The sequence below is a fragment of the Convolutriloba macropyga genome, chromosome 2, assembly GCF_964194025.1.
Source record: "Convolutriloba macropyga chromosome 2, txConMacr16.3, whole genome shotgun sequence".
In the NCBI taxonomy this organism is placed as follows: Eukaryota; Metazoa; Xenacoelomorpha; order Acoela; family Convolutidae; genus Convolutriloba; species Convolutriloba macropyga.
Window position 1 is genome coordinate 64832206 of NC_134469.1, and position 16965 is coordinate 64849170.

Here is a 16965-nt window from a genome sequence, read left to right on the forward strand (position 1 = left end):
TTTTTCTTGATTAGAACACGTCAGTAGTCATGACGTCAATGAGTTAGCCAAAATTGCACTTTTTTGTCTGCTTGAATTGTATTCCAGGACTTGTCCTGTTGTTTATGAATTTGAACACATGATTTTGTTTCACCTTCTTTACCACTCAACTATAACTGTCTTATTTTATTTTGATTTAAGCTATTTAATTTTTCGTTTCACCAAAACACCGTCCAGGGGATGTTGCGAGAAAAATTGATACCAATTTGGCCCGTTGGTAATGTAAGCTACATAAGCGAAATAATAAGGACAACTAATGAAAATTTTTTCAGTTCCGAATATTTTACATTTATGAAATAAAGTGTTACGGCTACGAAAAGCAAGAAACCAGGAAGGTTTATTTAAAACGTGACAAGGAGCCGCTGTTTCCTTAATGATTTTGGTTGATTTTAACTTTTTCATTGATTTAGATGAAACAAAAACATTATCATTTAGACTTTTGTTACTATGTTCCATCTAGATAATTGAAAAAACCCTAAAATCATTATGGAAACAGCGGCTCCGCGTCACGTGTATTTAATGGAACCCTTCTCATTTCTAGCTTTTCGTAGCCGTACCATGTTTTTGACCAAAACCTTTTGCTGGAAAAATTAAGTAAAAAGTTGACTGAAAATTCATCAATTTGAATTCCACATTGTTTATAAAATTGACTTTTAAATTGTTCGAAGGTATTGAATATCTCAAAAATTTATTAAAAGAAGACTGAACAAGCTCAATTAAAATTGGCAATAAGGCAAACGAAATCACATTTAAGGGTTTACAATACATTTTATGAAAACGTTTAATAATTTTTCGTGCAACTAAGAATTTGTCAAAGAAGGCTTCAAGTTTTTGATTGCTCTGAAACCTCAAATGTTTTTTTACCTGCTGTTTTTTTTAAATTTCAGCTAGATAACTTGAGTTTTTTCACAGCAGCTTGATTAAACAGAGTTTGCTATTAAAAAACGTTTCTGAAACATCATCTTCGATATATTAATATGTTATGCTTTCAAAAGCGAACGTGTGAACATTTTGTGCCACGTACAGAACAAGTGGGTGTTCTTGTTTTATATTAAGTCTCCATCAATCAGCTATATGCGATATCTTGCCTACCCGCAACAGGGCATTACAGATAAACCCGACTTTTGCACGTGCTGTTTTGTTTTATAAATTCAAAATGAGAATACCCAACCAGAAAACTTTGAAGTCTGAAGGAATTTGCATATCAATGATGATTTTTTATGTTTGCATGTAGAAGTTACTAATTAAGCTTACATTATAAATATGGCATAGAGCTGTGCCTTTTGCCACTTAAGTGAAGTAGTAGTAGCTATCTTTGATTCGTTTGAGTGCAATAAAACAACTAAATTTGAATTTAAAATATTAAAGTTTTTCTCGGAAACTTTCAGTAATCCGAGATTAGAACACGGACTCACTTGGCTTTGAGCTCAAATTGTATTAGGCTTCCAATAACAATCCTCTTACATCATAAATTCTCAAGCCTTATAAAACTTCTGACGTTTGCTTAAAATTCAATCAGTTGATCTTCAAATAGAGTTTGCATTATCACTTAAATTTCACTGCTTGAGTATTCCAGGACTAGTCATGTTGTTTAAACAGATGGTTTTGTTACACCAGCTTTTACCACTTAGCTGCCTAATTATATTTTGATTTATGCTATTTAATTTTTTCGTTCTACCAAAACACCATCCAGGGGATGTTGCAAGAAAAATTGATATAACTTTGCCCCGTTGATAATGTAAGCTACATAGTCAAAATAATAAGGACAACTAATAAAATTGTTTCAGTTCCCAGTATTTTGCATTTCTGAAATAAAGTGTTACGGCTACGAAAAGCAAGAAATCAGAAGGGTTTCACTGCACACACGTGACGCTGAGCCGCTATTTCCTTTTAAGATTTTTGGGTTTTTCAATTATTTAGATAAAACATAAAAACACAAACGTTTTTGCAGAAAAAAAATAGAGAATGGAAAACAGTTTACTTTGAATCAGAAGTCATCAATTTGCCTTCAGTATTGACATCACCATCAAAATTGAATCTAGGCAGGCATGACCAAATTAATCCAAGTAAACGATTACATTAATACAATTTCGACGAGTTGAGAGAACATAAACCGATTAACGTCGGATGAATTGTTCTTGAATGACAAGCGGGGGAAATTTAATTCAGGGCGTAGCTTAGAATTTTTTCTGGGTTCATAAACTCCGACGTCATAGGGGTTCGAACAGCACCAACCAGGATAGCAGTCTAACATCATATCCACTATCCTACAACGGCCTTGATCCTCAACCGCTCACAATCATCTTTATATCAGCACCAAACAATGAGAGCAATTGAGATCATGCAAAAATGAAGAAGTGAAGCGTGAACAAGTCACTTGAGAAGGGCAAAAAGAGAACAAAGGGCAAAAACGGTCAAGCGGCAATTCTGCCCAAAAAAGATACACACTTTTACAATAATTGCATCAAATTTCGTTCACTCGCGAGCAGTTAAAATAACACCATGTAAACATTTCAACCGATCGTCGGCGATAAAGTTATTGATTAAAACCTGTTTGAGACTTTGAAGAGTGGAAAATTAATCACACGAAAGTTCAGCTCAGACTTCGAAAAACAACAGGCAAACCACTATTATTAGCCTGAGCTAATGCTTTGCGACCATTAATGGCAAACTTTTTAAACTCAAAATCTAGTCTCAGAGCTAGAAAAAAATAACAAAGAAAGAGTCATTTATTGTAAAATTGCATATAAAGAGTAACGAAAAAGGTTTTCTCAAAGTAAGCTCGATAAGCTCGTTGTCATTCAGCTTTCAGATAATCTTCAGCTGGCGTATTCATTAAGTTTTCACACCAAAATGGTACAAGCTCGATCTGTGCATTTCCCAATGAGGCGACATTCAATCTCTTCGCGAAACACCGTGGAGGAAGCCAATCGACTGTTGGCTTGTGAAGTGGTTTCAACTCCCTCCCCTTTTGATGGAGGACTTCATCGTGAGTTCCGGAATTAGGTGGCCTTCAGACTCTCTCCATGTGCTTCTGGTCCCTCCCCAGGGCATACAGATTGCATGTCTTGTTCATCTAAAAGAAAATATAAAATATGGCATCTCCATTATTCTTTATCAACTAAGTTGTCGGAGCCCACGAACTGCTCTCGAACGACGGGTGATTCTACTGTAGCCTGCTTCGGGGGGGGGGGGGGGGGGTAGTAGCTTGTAATTGGTTTACTAAGGAACTTCAAATTCAAATGATGTTACTAGAGCTTATATAGACTTAGTGATGATGTTATTAGAGGTTATATAGACCTCAATGGACTTAGTGCCCTGACACGAGGGCTCTTTCTCTCGCGTGCTGGGGTACAAGTCCCAAGGGGTCCAGGATTTATGTTCCAACTTTTTTTAGAGAACCAAAAGTTAAAAATACAGATTTCCACCCATGTTAAAAAAATTGGAGGAAATTTTGATACCCCTTTATATGGTCTTCAGGTGTTAAAAAAGGTGTGTCTTTGAAAATAACTCTGCAGTACCCAATCTGTGCAATTAATTGTTCCTAATCGATATCCCAATTTCTGAGGTGATCTCTCAATCTACAACAATTTCTAAAACAATGAAGGCAGAGCTAATTCGTGCTGAAAACTCAGCAGAAGGGTAAAAAAAATTACCGAGTTGGCCAAAAGCGCAGTAGATGGTCCGAAAAATATCAGTTTTTATATATACATAGTAACAAAAGCGCGCAAAGCACAAAAATCGAGATTGTTTTAAAACTGTCACAGTCATACGAACCGTCAGCTGTAAACCAAAACGTTTCATTAGATCCACTCTTGACTCTTTAGCAATAGATGCAGCCTGTCATTCATCGCCGAGATGAAGCAATAAAAATATACTACAAACGTACCGATTGTCGGAAAACAGCCGACATTGATTCCCATCACACCAGCTGGGATTGAAAGAACAGAAAAGAGCTATAGCTGCTCTCAAATAACATTCAATTAGAGTGAGATACTCGTAGTTGACCTTATCGCCTTGAATTAAAGTAAAGAAAAGTCAATTTAGACGAGACAAAAGTTATTTTTGAAAAAGATGTAAGTCACCTGCGTCAACAACTTAGTCACGCAAATGAAAAAAAGAACTCGCTCTAATAAGAGATTGCATGAATGAATGAACAAATAGAAGATTTGTAGTGATCGTGACCTCATTTGGTCATTAACAAAGTTACGACGGAAAAAAACAAGAGATCGCCAATAAAGCTTGCTATCGGAGCCATTAAAAACATAACCGGCAGATTGCCGGAAAATAGCTGCGATGGATGCTTGTGGCCTTCTATAGAATTGAAACAACTAAAGACGTAAGATAAACAGATTGGCCAAAACAACTCAAGACTCTAATTTTTAGGACATATACGTTTGGCACTACTTAGATGCACACTATTGGCAATTAACTAGTAAATGTTCATAAAATTTAAAGTTCATTGAGTTCAAGAGTCACTTATTTGAGTGAAGTAAGTCACGCAATTGACCTAAAAGCAGAACAAATGACGTCACTCACACAAATTTTAACTGCAAAGCAGTAGAAGTCACTGAAACAGAAAAAGTCAATGGTCGCAAGAATCATCGACGGAGACGACGAAAAAAAACACGATGTCCCCAATAACAGCCGCTATCGCTTCACGGCTATTAATAAGAATAAATTCCAATACTGGGTATCTTAGACTGGTATTTTTGGTTTTCATCCAGTTTCTAATTTTAGTTTCGTTTTTCCAAACTGAAGCCTTTTGTACAGAATGAGTGAAAAAAATTATCCTAGCGTAGTCAAAAAAATTTAACGCAAATGTTGAAATATAACCGGCATATTGCCGGAATAGCTGAGAAATGAACTTGCTTGCCGTAAAATACAGATAGATTGAGTTGAAAAAGTTATCTGCGCCAATTAAAAAAATATTTTACAGGAGGTGTATCCCAGAGAAGTTTATCAGCAAAATTCCGACAAGGGAGAACTGCGAACCCTCGACCTACCAGTTAACAGTCGCAGATCTTAACCACTCAGCGATACCGCTTTTTCAAACTGCAATTAAGATCACGGGAAAAACAAGAAATCAAGCGTGAAAAAGTCACTCAAAAACAAAAATAAAAATGAACCAGAACAATTATAAAAAGAAAAGAATGCGGCAATTAAAATGACAAATACGGGCAAAACCAAAAAACAAACTCAATAATATACTATCACCACAAAGAGTTTCAAAGTCATACAAAGAATTAGCTGCCCATTGAGGCACTCAGGCTATGGCAACTAGGCACAATTAGAACATGTATAACTTTTCACAAAGCACTAAAAGCACTAGCCGGAGGTCAAAAAATTTTGCCTCAGAACCAAAAATTCGCCCAAAGACCAGTTTCCCACTCCACATTAAAAGCAGCTTGCAATAAATCAGGTTTGAAACGGACTCGCTTCGTGACTCCCTTTACTATTCTAGCGCGACTAAAATTATCACTTTAATTTGACTTTTAATTTACAAAAAGTCGAAACAAAGTGTGAACTGCACATAGAGAGAAGACGTCGAACCAATACAATCTAAATCTTTTGGATTGCAAAAAAAACCAACCACAAACACAGCAACATAGCTACACTCAGCTTCCAGGTTCGAAGTTAAAAAAAGAAAGAACAATTGAGCCGTCAAAAAGAATCGGAACGAACACCCTAATCGAAAATTTTACTGTTAATATCCAAGTTGACCATTTAACTATTGGTGAACGTAGAGGCAGAAAATTTATAATAAAACTTATCAAAACTAAAGAAATACGAAAATTATATAAAAAAACGTATATGAATGTAAAATCAGGATGTCATCGATAGCAACTTTTACCTATTAAAGACTTCTTCGGAGACGATTCCTACAATCTTAACAAAAAACTATTATGATCTCAGAAATCAACGAGAAATTGAGAAGTTCGTTTTCAACTTTAGTTCTGATACAATCATCTAAATCAAGCGTTAAAACCACCATAAAACCCTTAAGAACTTACAATTAGAAACATTGAAAATCCATTACCACTAGTTAGCTCCCAAAATTAAGAGACCAGAAAAACCAAGAAATCAGTCAGAAGATGGAAATGCTCGATTTGAAAAGCCCAACGGAGGAAAAATCCTTCCGCTTGTTCCCTGTTCACGATTTTGGTGCGCACTGCCTTTTAGGCTGCTTAACAACATTAAATCAAGCTACACCACGAAAGCTCGGGGCGGGCTTTGTCGGTTTCTCTTAGCAAACAGATCTTAGAAAAGGACTGCTGATCGATACAATCCAATGAAAAGGGATTACAATAAGGCAGTCGGGATCGTCTACCGAAGTCAAGTGCTACTGTTAATATTCAACAATAGTTAACTCATTTCTTCTACACATTATTTCAGAACCTTTTCCTTATAAAATCCACGCTAAAAACGCACCTCTGTTAATGCGAGAACTCTACTTGCCTTTAAACCGTGACGAGCACCAGATGCAGTAGTTGTGCAATCTCCTCAAGTAACTCTCCAGTTGCTCGATCTGATACATCATCTAAAGAGTTATACTTTAGCTCTCACGTATCATCACTAACGGTTAAGATCACATACTGATTGAGGTGAACAAACTTGATCAATTAACGTTATCAACTTACATCATTAGACATTTGACTTACATGGTGGCAATGTTTTTGTTCATTGTCTATAACTGATGTCGACGAGAACAGAAAATTGTCATTATCCTCTTCTTCCTCTGCTAGATCATTACTCCTTCGACAGTTGTCAGCCATGGCCCTACTGCTGCCATTACTTTCATTAAAAACGCTCACTTCATCAGTCTCTTCCTCATCATGTAGCTCAGAAGCAGGCCAAAAGAAATCATCAACCGGCTTTGCTATTCCCTGCAACGACATGCTATCACAATCAACAGATCAATGACTTAAAAACATCGCTGGCCGATTGACAGCAATAGATGCGCTAACTTGGCAGGCTTTTGATCTCAAAATACCAATAAAAAGTTAAGGACCTAGAAAATCTGGAAAGAATAGGTTGCTCTCCTGACTGTTGAACTGTTTTTCTCAGATATCGAAGATATTGACTTGATAATAAATATATAAACAATTTTTGATAGACTGATAGTTGTCATTAAAGAGCTAAAGTTCGACAAAAAAGACAAAAAGTTCAAACGGACATAAAACGTCAAAAATAGCCTAAAATTTGTCTTCATACTTTAAAAAAAACTGAATTCTGGAAATTAGGCTTCATATTTGAATTCCAGAAGCAATAAAATTGAAATGATACCTTATGTTTCCATTTTTTAATATTCAAACAATAGAGCAAACGCTGGTTGTTTAGTGTCTACTGTAAAGGAAGAATGAAAATTGTGTCGCTATACAAATAACTCGATTTTTCGGATGTTTTTGATTTTTATCACTTCAATGCAATTTTCAGATGCATTAAAGGGATTGATTCATAAATTCCATTTTTTAATCATACATTTATCTGGTTCTGGTTGTGCAGATCGGCTTTTATTATGCCGAAGGGTCGAAGACCCCAGTGTCTCTCGAAAAAAGGATGACCTTTTCGGGATCCTCGAATGGATTGCTAGGGTCAATGAGAATTCTGTTTCGCTCAGAGGCCCATTTCGGACAGCTTGTCAAAAAGTGCAGGGCTGTTTCGTTTTCTTCGTGACAATTGGTGCAGACTGTGGATCCGCTTTTTCTGACTCTGAGCTTGTACTCTTGTGGGGTAGCTTTTCTAATCACTCGGAATCTGTGCCAGAAGAATTTGCTCTTCCTGTCCAGGTTTGCCGTTGGTGGTGGAGGGTTGCCCTTGCATGTGCGGTGGTGGTCTGAATCCTCTTTGGATGAGTATCTGTAGGATTCCAGTGCATGGGCGTCTCTTGTTTGTTGAATCTTGTTCTTCGTTTCCTTAGTATTATTCACCTAAATTTGTGGAAGAGGCCAGAAGCCGTGGAGCGCCAGTCCTGTCTCAACGTTTGAGATCCTCCAGATTTTAGTCTTGGTCTGCTTTGCCGGCTTCGTCAGCTCTCGTACGCGATGTCCGTCTTCCAGGTCCAGATATCTCGAGTATATCATTGCTGCGTCTTCCTCGATGAAAGTCTTCACGGGCGGTAGGCGGACTTCCACTCTGCTGTAGTTGGCATTGGTGCCCTGAGGAAAACCCGTGATGATTCTGGAGGCACGGTTGTTGACTGATTCGATCTTCTTGAGGCTGGTCTCGTTTAACAAAGGTCCCCATGATCCCGCTGCGTAGAGTCCTCCTGTTCTCACGTAGGCTTGGTAGACGTGTATGAGGTCACTGGCTTTTGCTCCCCATGTCTTCCCTGAGAGACATTGCATAACTTGCACCCTTTCTTTCATTTTCTTGCTCGCTGCGTCTGCTTGCTGGTTGAAGCTCATTTGTGCATCGAACTGAACACGGTGGATTTATAAAGCACGCATATCCTCGAGCATAAACTATTTAAAATTAATAAAGCCAAACTTCGCAGTTATTCTGTTTTAATGGAAATAGGAATTCTCAATCTTGTTAGGCATATAAATGTCCAGCAAAGAATAATTTGAATTTACCGTTCCCAATTTATTATATTAACAAATTTGGAAAATGCAAAATGCTTTCCGAGTTGGGGAGGGGGTTTTGAATGTACTTTTTTTTCAGTTTCAAAATAAATGATACAACAGAAGCCTTAATATAAAATTTTGGATCTTTTCCGTTTGTGCCGCCCCCAAGCTTAGCGGGCGCATATTATTTGCACCCCCTATAGTGGGCGCATATTATTCGCACATGCCATATTTTTACATAATGATTTACTATGTATTGGCACGTCCTCTGTAACTGGGGGCGCATAACGTACTTGGGGGGGGGGGGGGGGGGAACAGATCCAAAATTTTTAGCCTTATTGTGGTTTCCATATCGCAACAAAACAGCATGACGCTAACAGTGTCCTCCTGTTTTCAGTTCTTTCTTTTTGCTTCTCTCTTCCTTTCGAATCAAAACCGGATCTTTTCCGTTTGTGCCCCCCCCCCACCAGTACGTTATGCAACCACGTTACAGAGCATGTGTCATTACATAGTAAATTATAATATAAAAATAAGGCACGTGCGTCTGTGGGGTGCAAATAATATGCACCCACTAAGCTGGGGGGCACAAACGGAAAAAATTCTCAAAACCTGTCGTGGAGCGTAACCAAATACCATCGAATTGTGCTCCAGATAAAATACCTTTTCAGAGTCCAATTGAAAGCAGGTTCTCTGATTCTTTTGAAGAATTGCCGCCATACGCTTTTGATAGAACAAAGATTGCTTATCACTTTTGAACTGTTCACGTTGCATACGCATTGCTTTATCTCTCAATCCTCTCATTTCATGCAGCATTTTCTGCGTCTTCTCCTTTTTCACATTGAGAGCTGTCTCTGTTCCAAGTCCAGTTCGATCTGTCTTCATGGTTAGTGGAACTGGGTCCTTGATGCCCCCGCCACTTTTGCCCAATCCAGATCCCTCCTTGAAACCCATCTTTGCCAGCAAGGCAAATCCCTTGTTGCTTTTGTCAATAGGGGTTGCAAGGGATTCTTTCAAAGTCGGTTTCAATTTTTTTGAGGTGGCATTATTTGAAGTTTCGGCATCCAGTTTGCGTTTTTCAAGCTGATGTTGCCGAGCAGTTTTGCTGCTGAACACTAAACCCGGACGCACATCTGACCTAAATGTTGAGACTTAGTTATTTTTGTACCCTATTCAGCTTTAAATATTTGAAAAAGACCAAAAAGACTACCGAAAAATGACAACTCAGACTTAAAGTGTCTTAAAAAAGGTTAAGTGGGTTAAGATTCTGAACCTTCATTAACCTATATCACAATGGAGATCTGAATGCTCAAGGTCAGCAACTACTTGCAAATAGATTTTAGTTCATTCAATACTCTGCACATTTTTTGCCCGCACGAAAGATATCATTGTCCGATGTGCCAGACAGTCAAGTATATTTGTATATTTCCATCTAAATTGATTTCGCTGTCACCCACCCATCGCTGCACTATTTTTTGTTTGCAGAATGAGACAAGTCAAGCAAATGCGATTAACACTTACTGTTCGAGTTTTTCTAAGAAACCACTTGACATGTAATCTTCATCTTCATCTGAGCTCATCTCATCCCCAATTTCTCAGATCGCTCTGAAAAAGTTGCACTTACTGTTGAGTTGAACAAAATGAATGAGCACATGCACAAATGACTCATTGCTTCATCACCTTACCATGACCAAATGCATTAAGCATCTACCGCCTGGGAAGATCGACCGCACTAATGCACAGCAGAACGTTTCAATTGAAAAAAAATATTTTTGAAGGCCATTTTTTAATTCAACTTTAGTAGTCTTTCCAATTGTAATAGGAAAAGTACTGGAAAACCTTCAAGCCAAATCAGCATACTTTAATACAGTTAAAAAGAAGAACTTGTTCATTCGGTCCCCGTGAACGTTTAGCGGACTATGAATAGCGGTCCGATATCGGTTCGATATTCTCCCCCAAATTAGTTGAAGTCAATTTAGCATTCAAAGCTGATCCTTACATTTTCAATATTAAAAAAAGTTGAAATGGTGTTCATTATTTTACAAAAATTTTAATGAGTAAGTCGTATTATGCTGAAGACATCTTTCGATACATTATTCACAAAAAAAGCATTATGAAAATTTAAACAATTACTCTACTGATCTCTGTTACAAGCCGTCCTCCACGTCTCAATGACTAGGAACTAACGACTTACCACGTTCTTTAAACCTCGCTTTTCTAACCTTGATCGCATTTACATATAATTTAAATTTGTTAAACGAACTCGCCATTTCATTGATTGAGAGGGGTCACTCAAAAATCAGCTATAACAGACGTGACTTGTGGGACACAACTTGCCATAAAAATTACTCGTGAAAAGAGAAAGTATGGAGAATGCAGATAAAAACAATCCAAAAGATAAAAAGCCTTATCCAAAACATTACAAAACTGAGAACAAAATCTCCCCTTGGGAGTATATAAATCTTCAAACAAAATAGTTTCGAAAAAAAATAGTTCGAATAGTTCGAAAAATGATCAGGTTAAAAATAGAGGTTGTACTGATAAAAAAAACTTTCCAACCCCAAAGCTGAGGAGAGAGAAAAGACAGTTTTCAGATTGAACCAGAAAAATTTTGAAAACCATTCTTAAATATTTAAACGCATCATATTCGAAACACAAATTAACCCTCGTAAATCTACTTATACTAAGCAGCGATGTGAGAACAATTGTCATTGATAATTGAGAGTTAACCAAGTAAAAAAACATGCACCATTTGTAGTATAAAAATAGAAAATTTTCTAAAAAACTAGGTTAAGCGGTCTCAAATTGTTTAAGCAGTCAAAACTTTTAAACATAATTGACTAACGTCGGAAGAATTGCTCTTGAACTACTAGTGGGAGCTCAAATCTATAGCAGCCTAGTTCAGTCGGGGAGCAATAACTAAACTCACTACCTGAGGCTTCAAATTACGTAATTGGAGGTTGTTATATACCACTATAACCACCACAAATTACACCAATTTCGCCGCACTTTTCATTTGACTTTTAGTAGTGAACTGCTACCAGTTGAGTACAGCTGCTGACACTTGTGAATGAGAGAAAATTGAGATCACGCAAAATGAAAAAGTCACTCGAAAATTCAAAAGGGTCAGACAAAAATTGCGCTTAAAAAGACCAACACGTTTACAATAAACGCTTCAAACGACTATCAAAAGCAATTAATAAAATTTGACAACTTTAAGTCAAAAGCAATCAAAATCAAAACTGGTTCACAAAATTTGTCGTAGATTTTTACAAATCAGAACAAAGCAACAGAAAAAAGCAACTTTTTAAACAAAAAAAAACTAATTGCTTCAAACCTCGTTCGGGAGCAATTTAAAAAAATTAAAGCCAAACTTAAAACAAACCAACGCCAAAAAAAAATTGCTATCGCACGACAAGGCTCGAGACACTTTTAAGGTGCAAAACGTCTCGCAGGGGTAGGGTTTGAACCCACTAACTCTCGGTTGATAGTATGAGATATTAACCACTACGCTTCCTAGAAGTGAAACCATAAGCATGTTCTAGAAGAAAACGGCCAAGAAGAAAACAGATACACATTTACAAAAATTGCTCCAAACGTCGTTCGAGCGAAAGAATAATTAACTATGCCAGCAAAAATTTAACAATAGCAGGAGGTTGACAGTGACGGTATCCTTCGTTAACTCCCAAAAACCATAAACAGGAGAAAAATATCCAAAAACAATGAGAAAAACAACAAATCTAACAAAAAATTTTGTTAGAAAGCAAACTTGTGCAAAATACAAAAACATAACCGACTAAGGATTTAAATTGAAAAAATGACAACAATTTCGGTGCACTTTAGGGCACGAAAACTGCAAAAAGTCTCGAAAAGTCATGTTGAAAACTTCCGAATTACTTTGAAGCATCTTGCTCTAAAATTCAAAAATTGTCCTGAAAATTATGTATACCCAGCAAATTCACCACCAACACACTGCACTTAGGACTAGCCCAGACAACTGAAACTGCACAACTTGATGCCCCTATGCATTACCACTTTCACTTGAACACTATCACGATTGTGGGTATTAATGAGCAATCACAAACAATTGCAGCCAGATTTTCTCATTTAAATAACTTTTACTCTATTGATTGGGATAAAAACGTTGCCAATGTCAAACTTTTGACCAATATCCATCTCAAAAACTTTAGCGGTGTTTTTATCACTACTGGTTGATATCCCGAAGTTTTTTTTCATTATAACTGAGTTTTCTTAAGCAAACACCAAAAGCCAGCTGAATCAAGCTGTGTGAAGCCAAAACGACTGATAAAAGACATAAAATGAGTAGAAAAATATAGCCAGTAGAATACCGGAAAAAAATCGAAGAGCCGTGCAGTATCGAAGTATCTCCGTTGATACAAATAATAAGAGCCTACAAAGGCTCAAAGAGACCCACAAACTTAATACCCTCGAGTATTACCTGTTTATCAGGAAGGAAAGGAAAATCAATCAAACAAGCGAATGAATATTTTTCGCCAAACTTTTAAAATGGCTGGTAGCCATCAAAAACTACTGTTTAATTGAAATTTGAAGGTAATGAAGTAACGTCAAGCCGCTGAAAATTCACAAAAAAATCGTGAAATATATTCGGAACGTACTTAAAACCTCAAACACTTTCTTCTGCATCGCATTAACACGAAGGCAACGAAATAAAATCTGGCGTAATTCTGTTGGAATAGCTCCGTTTACTTACGATTTCAAATAATCCAGATTTGAACACTCTTGGCACGGCAAGTAAAACCACACTTCAGACATTTATTTTTCAAGCAATCAAGGATCATATCAGGTACATCTAGCTGGCCCTGGTTAATAAATTTGAATGAATTGCTTACTTTATTGCTTCATTTTTAAAAAAGAACGAAGCGTATGAATGATTTCATTGCGAATGACCGAAGTCGGAATACGACATGCGCGGCACATTAACAAGACCCATTGTCTACTTTAAAAAGCTTTTGCAGTTTTTTTTCATTAGTTGCTGAGATTTCATATTTTGATCTAGAAATTGTATAACAGAAAAATTTAGAAGGATTTGTGTGTGTGGTCTCTATTAGCTGCACTCAAACAACCTACAATTAGAGCGACGCATACTCAGGTGACCTTATCTCATTCACTAAAAGTAAGACGAAGTCTCTCCGAAAGTCAAGACCGTTAAATGTGAGATTGAGTAAAACAACAAAATTTGCTCCAATTAGAGTGAAAACGTACAACATGCACAAAATTAGTCGTATTTCATTTCAAATTTAAGCTAGAATTCAACTTCGTGAAAACATCTTATCTGATGCTTATCCTGATATCACGAATGCATTTGAACGAAAAATTTGAAACACTTCAAGTATTACTGCACAAGCTTATATTTAAATATTCTCACGCAGACAGATATCTCAAATGTGCCGATAAATTCAAAACCTGAAATACAACACTTGGCTCAAAAACTTGCCTTGACTCAAAATATACGCACAAAAGCGCAATTAAAATCAGCTCAATAATAGGGGGTTATGCTTTGAACAGCACACTCAAAATCGTGCTTAAGAACATGCTGGTATACCATTGTCTGATTAAACCGCTTTTATTATTTAACTCTCAGCCACTTACATAAAGTAATTGAAAATTGGCTGAAACATTTCACGAACTGATTGCGCTTACATCCAGATGCACAATATTTTGAAAGAAAGTTATTTTGAATTCTTTCTTCTAAAACTGTTGACATTTTTGATTTGCCGATTTATGTTAACAAATATCTGCTCAGATCAATTACATCTTTCCGCTACAAATTTTTATAGAGCAATGTATATGTATTGATATGGCCTTCAACCTGCATAAAATTTATGATTATCAGGCATTATACCATAACAACCAACTTACCATTATCAGCTCTGTTCTGTTGCATAGTAGTATTCCACAAATGCGATTTATTGTTCCGACCCTCTTGAGGGGGGAGGAACTATATACTCAAATGGGTTTTTTTTGTTCCGTGAATTTTCGCCGCTCGATATATTCATCGTAGAGAGTTGAGGCTGGTATCATTAGAAAGCTCGTCCAGCGTAAAATATGGAATTAAAAAGATTTTTTTAATTTTCATTTTCTACAGGGAGTTATCGAGGTTTAAACTTCTGAGAAAAGAAGAGTGAATTCACGTTGTTTTTATTCACATTTTCCGGAATTTTTGCCTAAATTTTCGTCAATTTTGCTAAAACTTGTTATAATTTTTAAGAATAGTGTCGTTGATTTTATTTTTGAAGAAGAACAAGCATTGTTGATTGTTTTGATTTAATTTTTTTGGTCAAAAAATCTCGATAAACATTTCAAAATTTAGCCTTTTTCATCAAAAACAGCACGAAATAAGCTACTTTAGTCCACTTTGATTAAATTTGCCGAAAGTACACCCCCAAACAACACTCATACAATCTTTGTAGGCTCAGAGGGGGCTATTTCTACTTCAGAGTCCGCTGAGAGTGCACTGTAGTTAAAACTTGCCGTTTTTTGCTAACTTTACTCGTTGATTATCAAAAATGCAGAATTTATTTTGAGTTTTCAACTAACAAATTATCTATATCTACAACATTCGAAAAATCAATTGTTCCTAACGGACAATAAGTATTAGCAGGGCTAGTTTTGGGCCATTCTTGGACTGTTACAATCCAAAAAAAAATCGGGTTGTAATCAGTCGGTCTTTTTTTTTGAAAAAAAAAAGACTTTTTTTTTAATAATAAAGAACAGAACATATCAAATCAGAGCTCAGGAGTGATAGGTCCAACCAATTCGCTTGCTAAGTAGCTCCAGGCTAATGCATTTAGTTTTTTAATTGAAAGTTTATGGTCGTTTCTTTTTTAAAAATAATTGACTTTTCAATAAATAATGGCTTAATTAACTTTTCCTCTATAATTTTTTCTTAATTTGTTCAACTTCCAGCTTAGTGTCAGCAAAGAAAGACTGCTTCTTCTTTCTACTGATTTAACATTTATTCTCGGTTGCAGTTTTAAGCCTGAAGTTATTGTTTTCTGGCTTTGATACTACAAGATTTCAGATTTTTGTTTGTTTTGATATTTGCCAGTTTTTCACGTTTTCTAATTTTGTCACATTATCACATTATTGACAGTTCTCATGTCACCTTATTAGCATTCAAAATAAAGCGCAATTGAACATATTAAAATCCTGAAAGATATACATCATCGTTTTAACGGCCTCGACGCCTCTTTCTTGAAGAAATCAATTGAATTTTTTAATTTTGTCTCTAACTGTCATTTATACTTTGTCGTTTCGGTCGTATGAAATTTCCTGTATAGTGATAGCTTTCATTGGCTTTTCATGGAAGCATAGAAGAACCGATATTCTGATATCAGTAGATAGCTGATGGCTTTCATGACTTTGAAAACAATCGTTTTCCAAAATTTAAAAAAAAAAACATTTTAACTTCGCAATTTTGTTCTTTTTATGTTTATTTTTGTTACCTAATCTCGTTAGTTAATTACAGGTCAAATATGACATTATGGGTGTCAAGGGAATAAAGGGGATTGGTGTCCCAAAATCTTTTTTTTAAAGAATTTGTTATGACCTTACTGGCTTCGACACCGGTTTTTCACAAAAAAAAGTAAATTAATTTGATTTTTGTCATATAAGACGTTCTTTTTGTAGATTCAAGAAATATTCTGGATAATTACAGGTCTCGAGGGCCTCCTTTTCATGAATAAACGACCCTATTTAAATAGCTCTTTTTGTAATTAATGCCTTTCATGACACTGAATGTAATTTTATTTCGAAAAAAAATTAAAAGTATTACATACTTTAGCACTTCGCTTTTTTGTCTACTTGTTACCTAGTCTTACTAATGAATGGCCACGTACTACATTATAGCTGTTTAAAGAAGGCGCAATCAAATATATTTTGAGTGCCAAAATTTGGCTTGACGGTTTTGACAGCGTTTTCTGGCAAGTTTCAATTGAAATTTTGTTTGTTCTTTGTTGTTCTTTTTAGCCGCTTTAAAAATGAATAAGGACAGGTCCTAATGCCCTTCTATAGAAGCAGTGGTAATCGTAAATTTGTGGTAATATTAATTGATTCCTAATGGTTTTTATTACTTTGAAGTTAACTGTTTTAAAAAAATAAGTTAATTTTTTTTACTTTACTGTTTTTGTTCTTTTTTGTATAATTGTTACCAAACCTTTTTATGGACTGGTCGCATATGTTTTCTGGTGATTTATAAGTTATTTTTGTTTAGTTTTAGGTTTATCTGACGGTATGTTGACTTTAATATTAATTTTAGTTTTTAAGAGGGACATAAATTTTTTGATGTAATTAATGTTTGTTGTTTGATTTTGCTGTTCGT

At 36.0% G+C, this 16965-nt stretch overlaps 1 protein-coding gene across 1 annotated transcript; it reads right to left on the bottom strand.

Annotated features, from left to right (window-relative positions):
* Positions 1 to 2750: 2750 nt before the first annotated feature.
* LOC142335406 (G patch domain-containing protein 11-like) lies at positions 2751 to 10210 on the bottom strand. Its single transcript, XM_075383881.1, has 5 exons — positions 10125 to 10210; positions 9267 to 9741; positions 6702 to 6926; positions 6499 to 6580; positions 2751 to 3115 (listed from the first exon to the last, which is right to left on the bottom strand). The coding sequence occupies exons 1-5, from the start codon at positions 10181 to 10183 to the stop codon at positions 3042 to 3044; spliced, it is 915 nt and encodes a 304-aa protein (XP_075239996.1). The 5' UTR covers positions 10184 to 10210; the 3' UTR covers positions 2751 to 3041.
* Positions 10211 to 16965: the final 6755 nt, after the last annotated feature.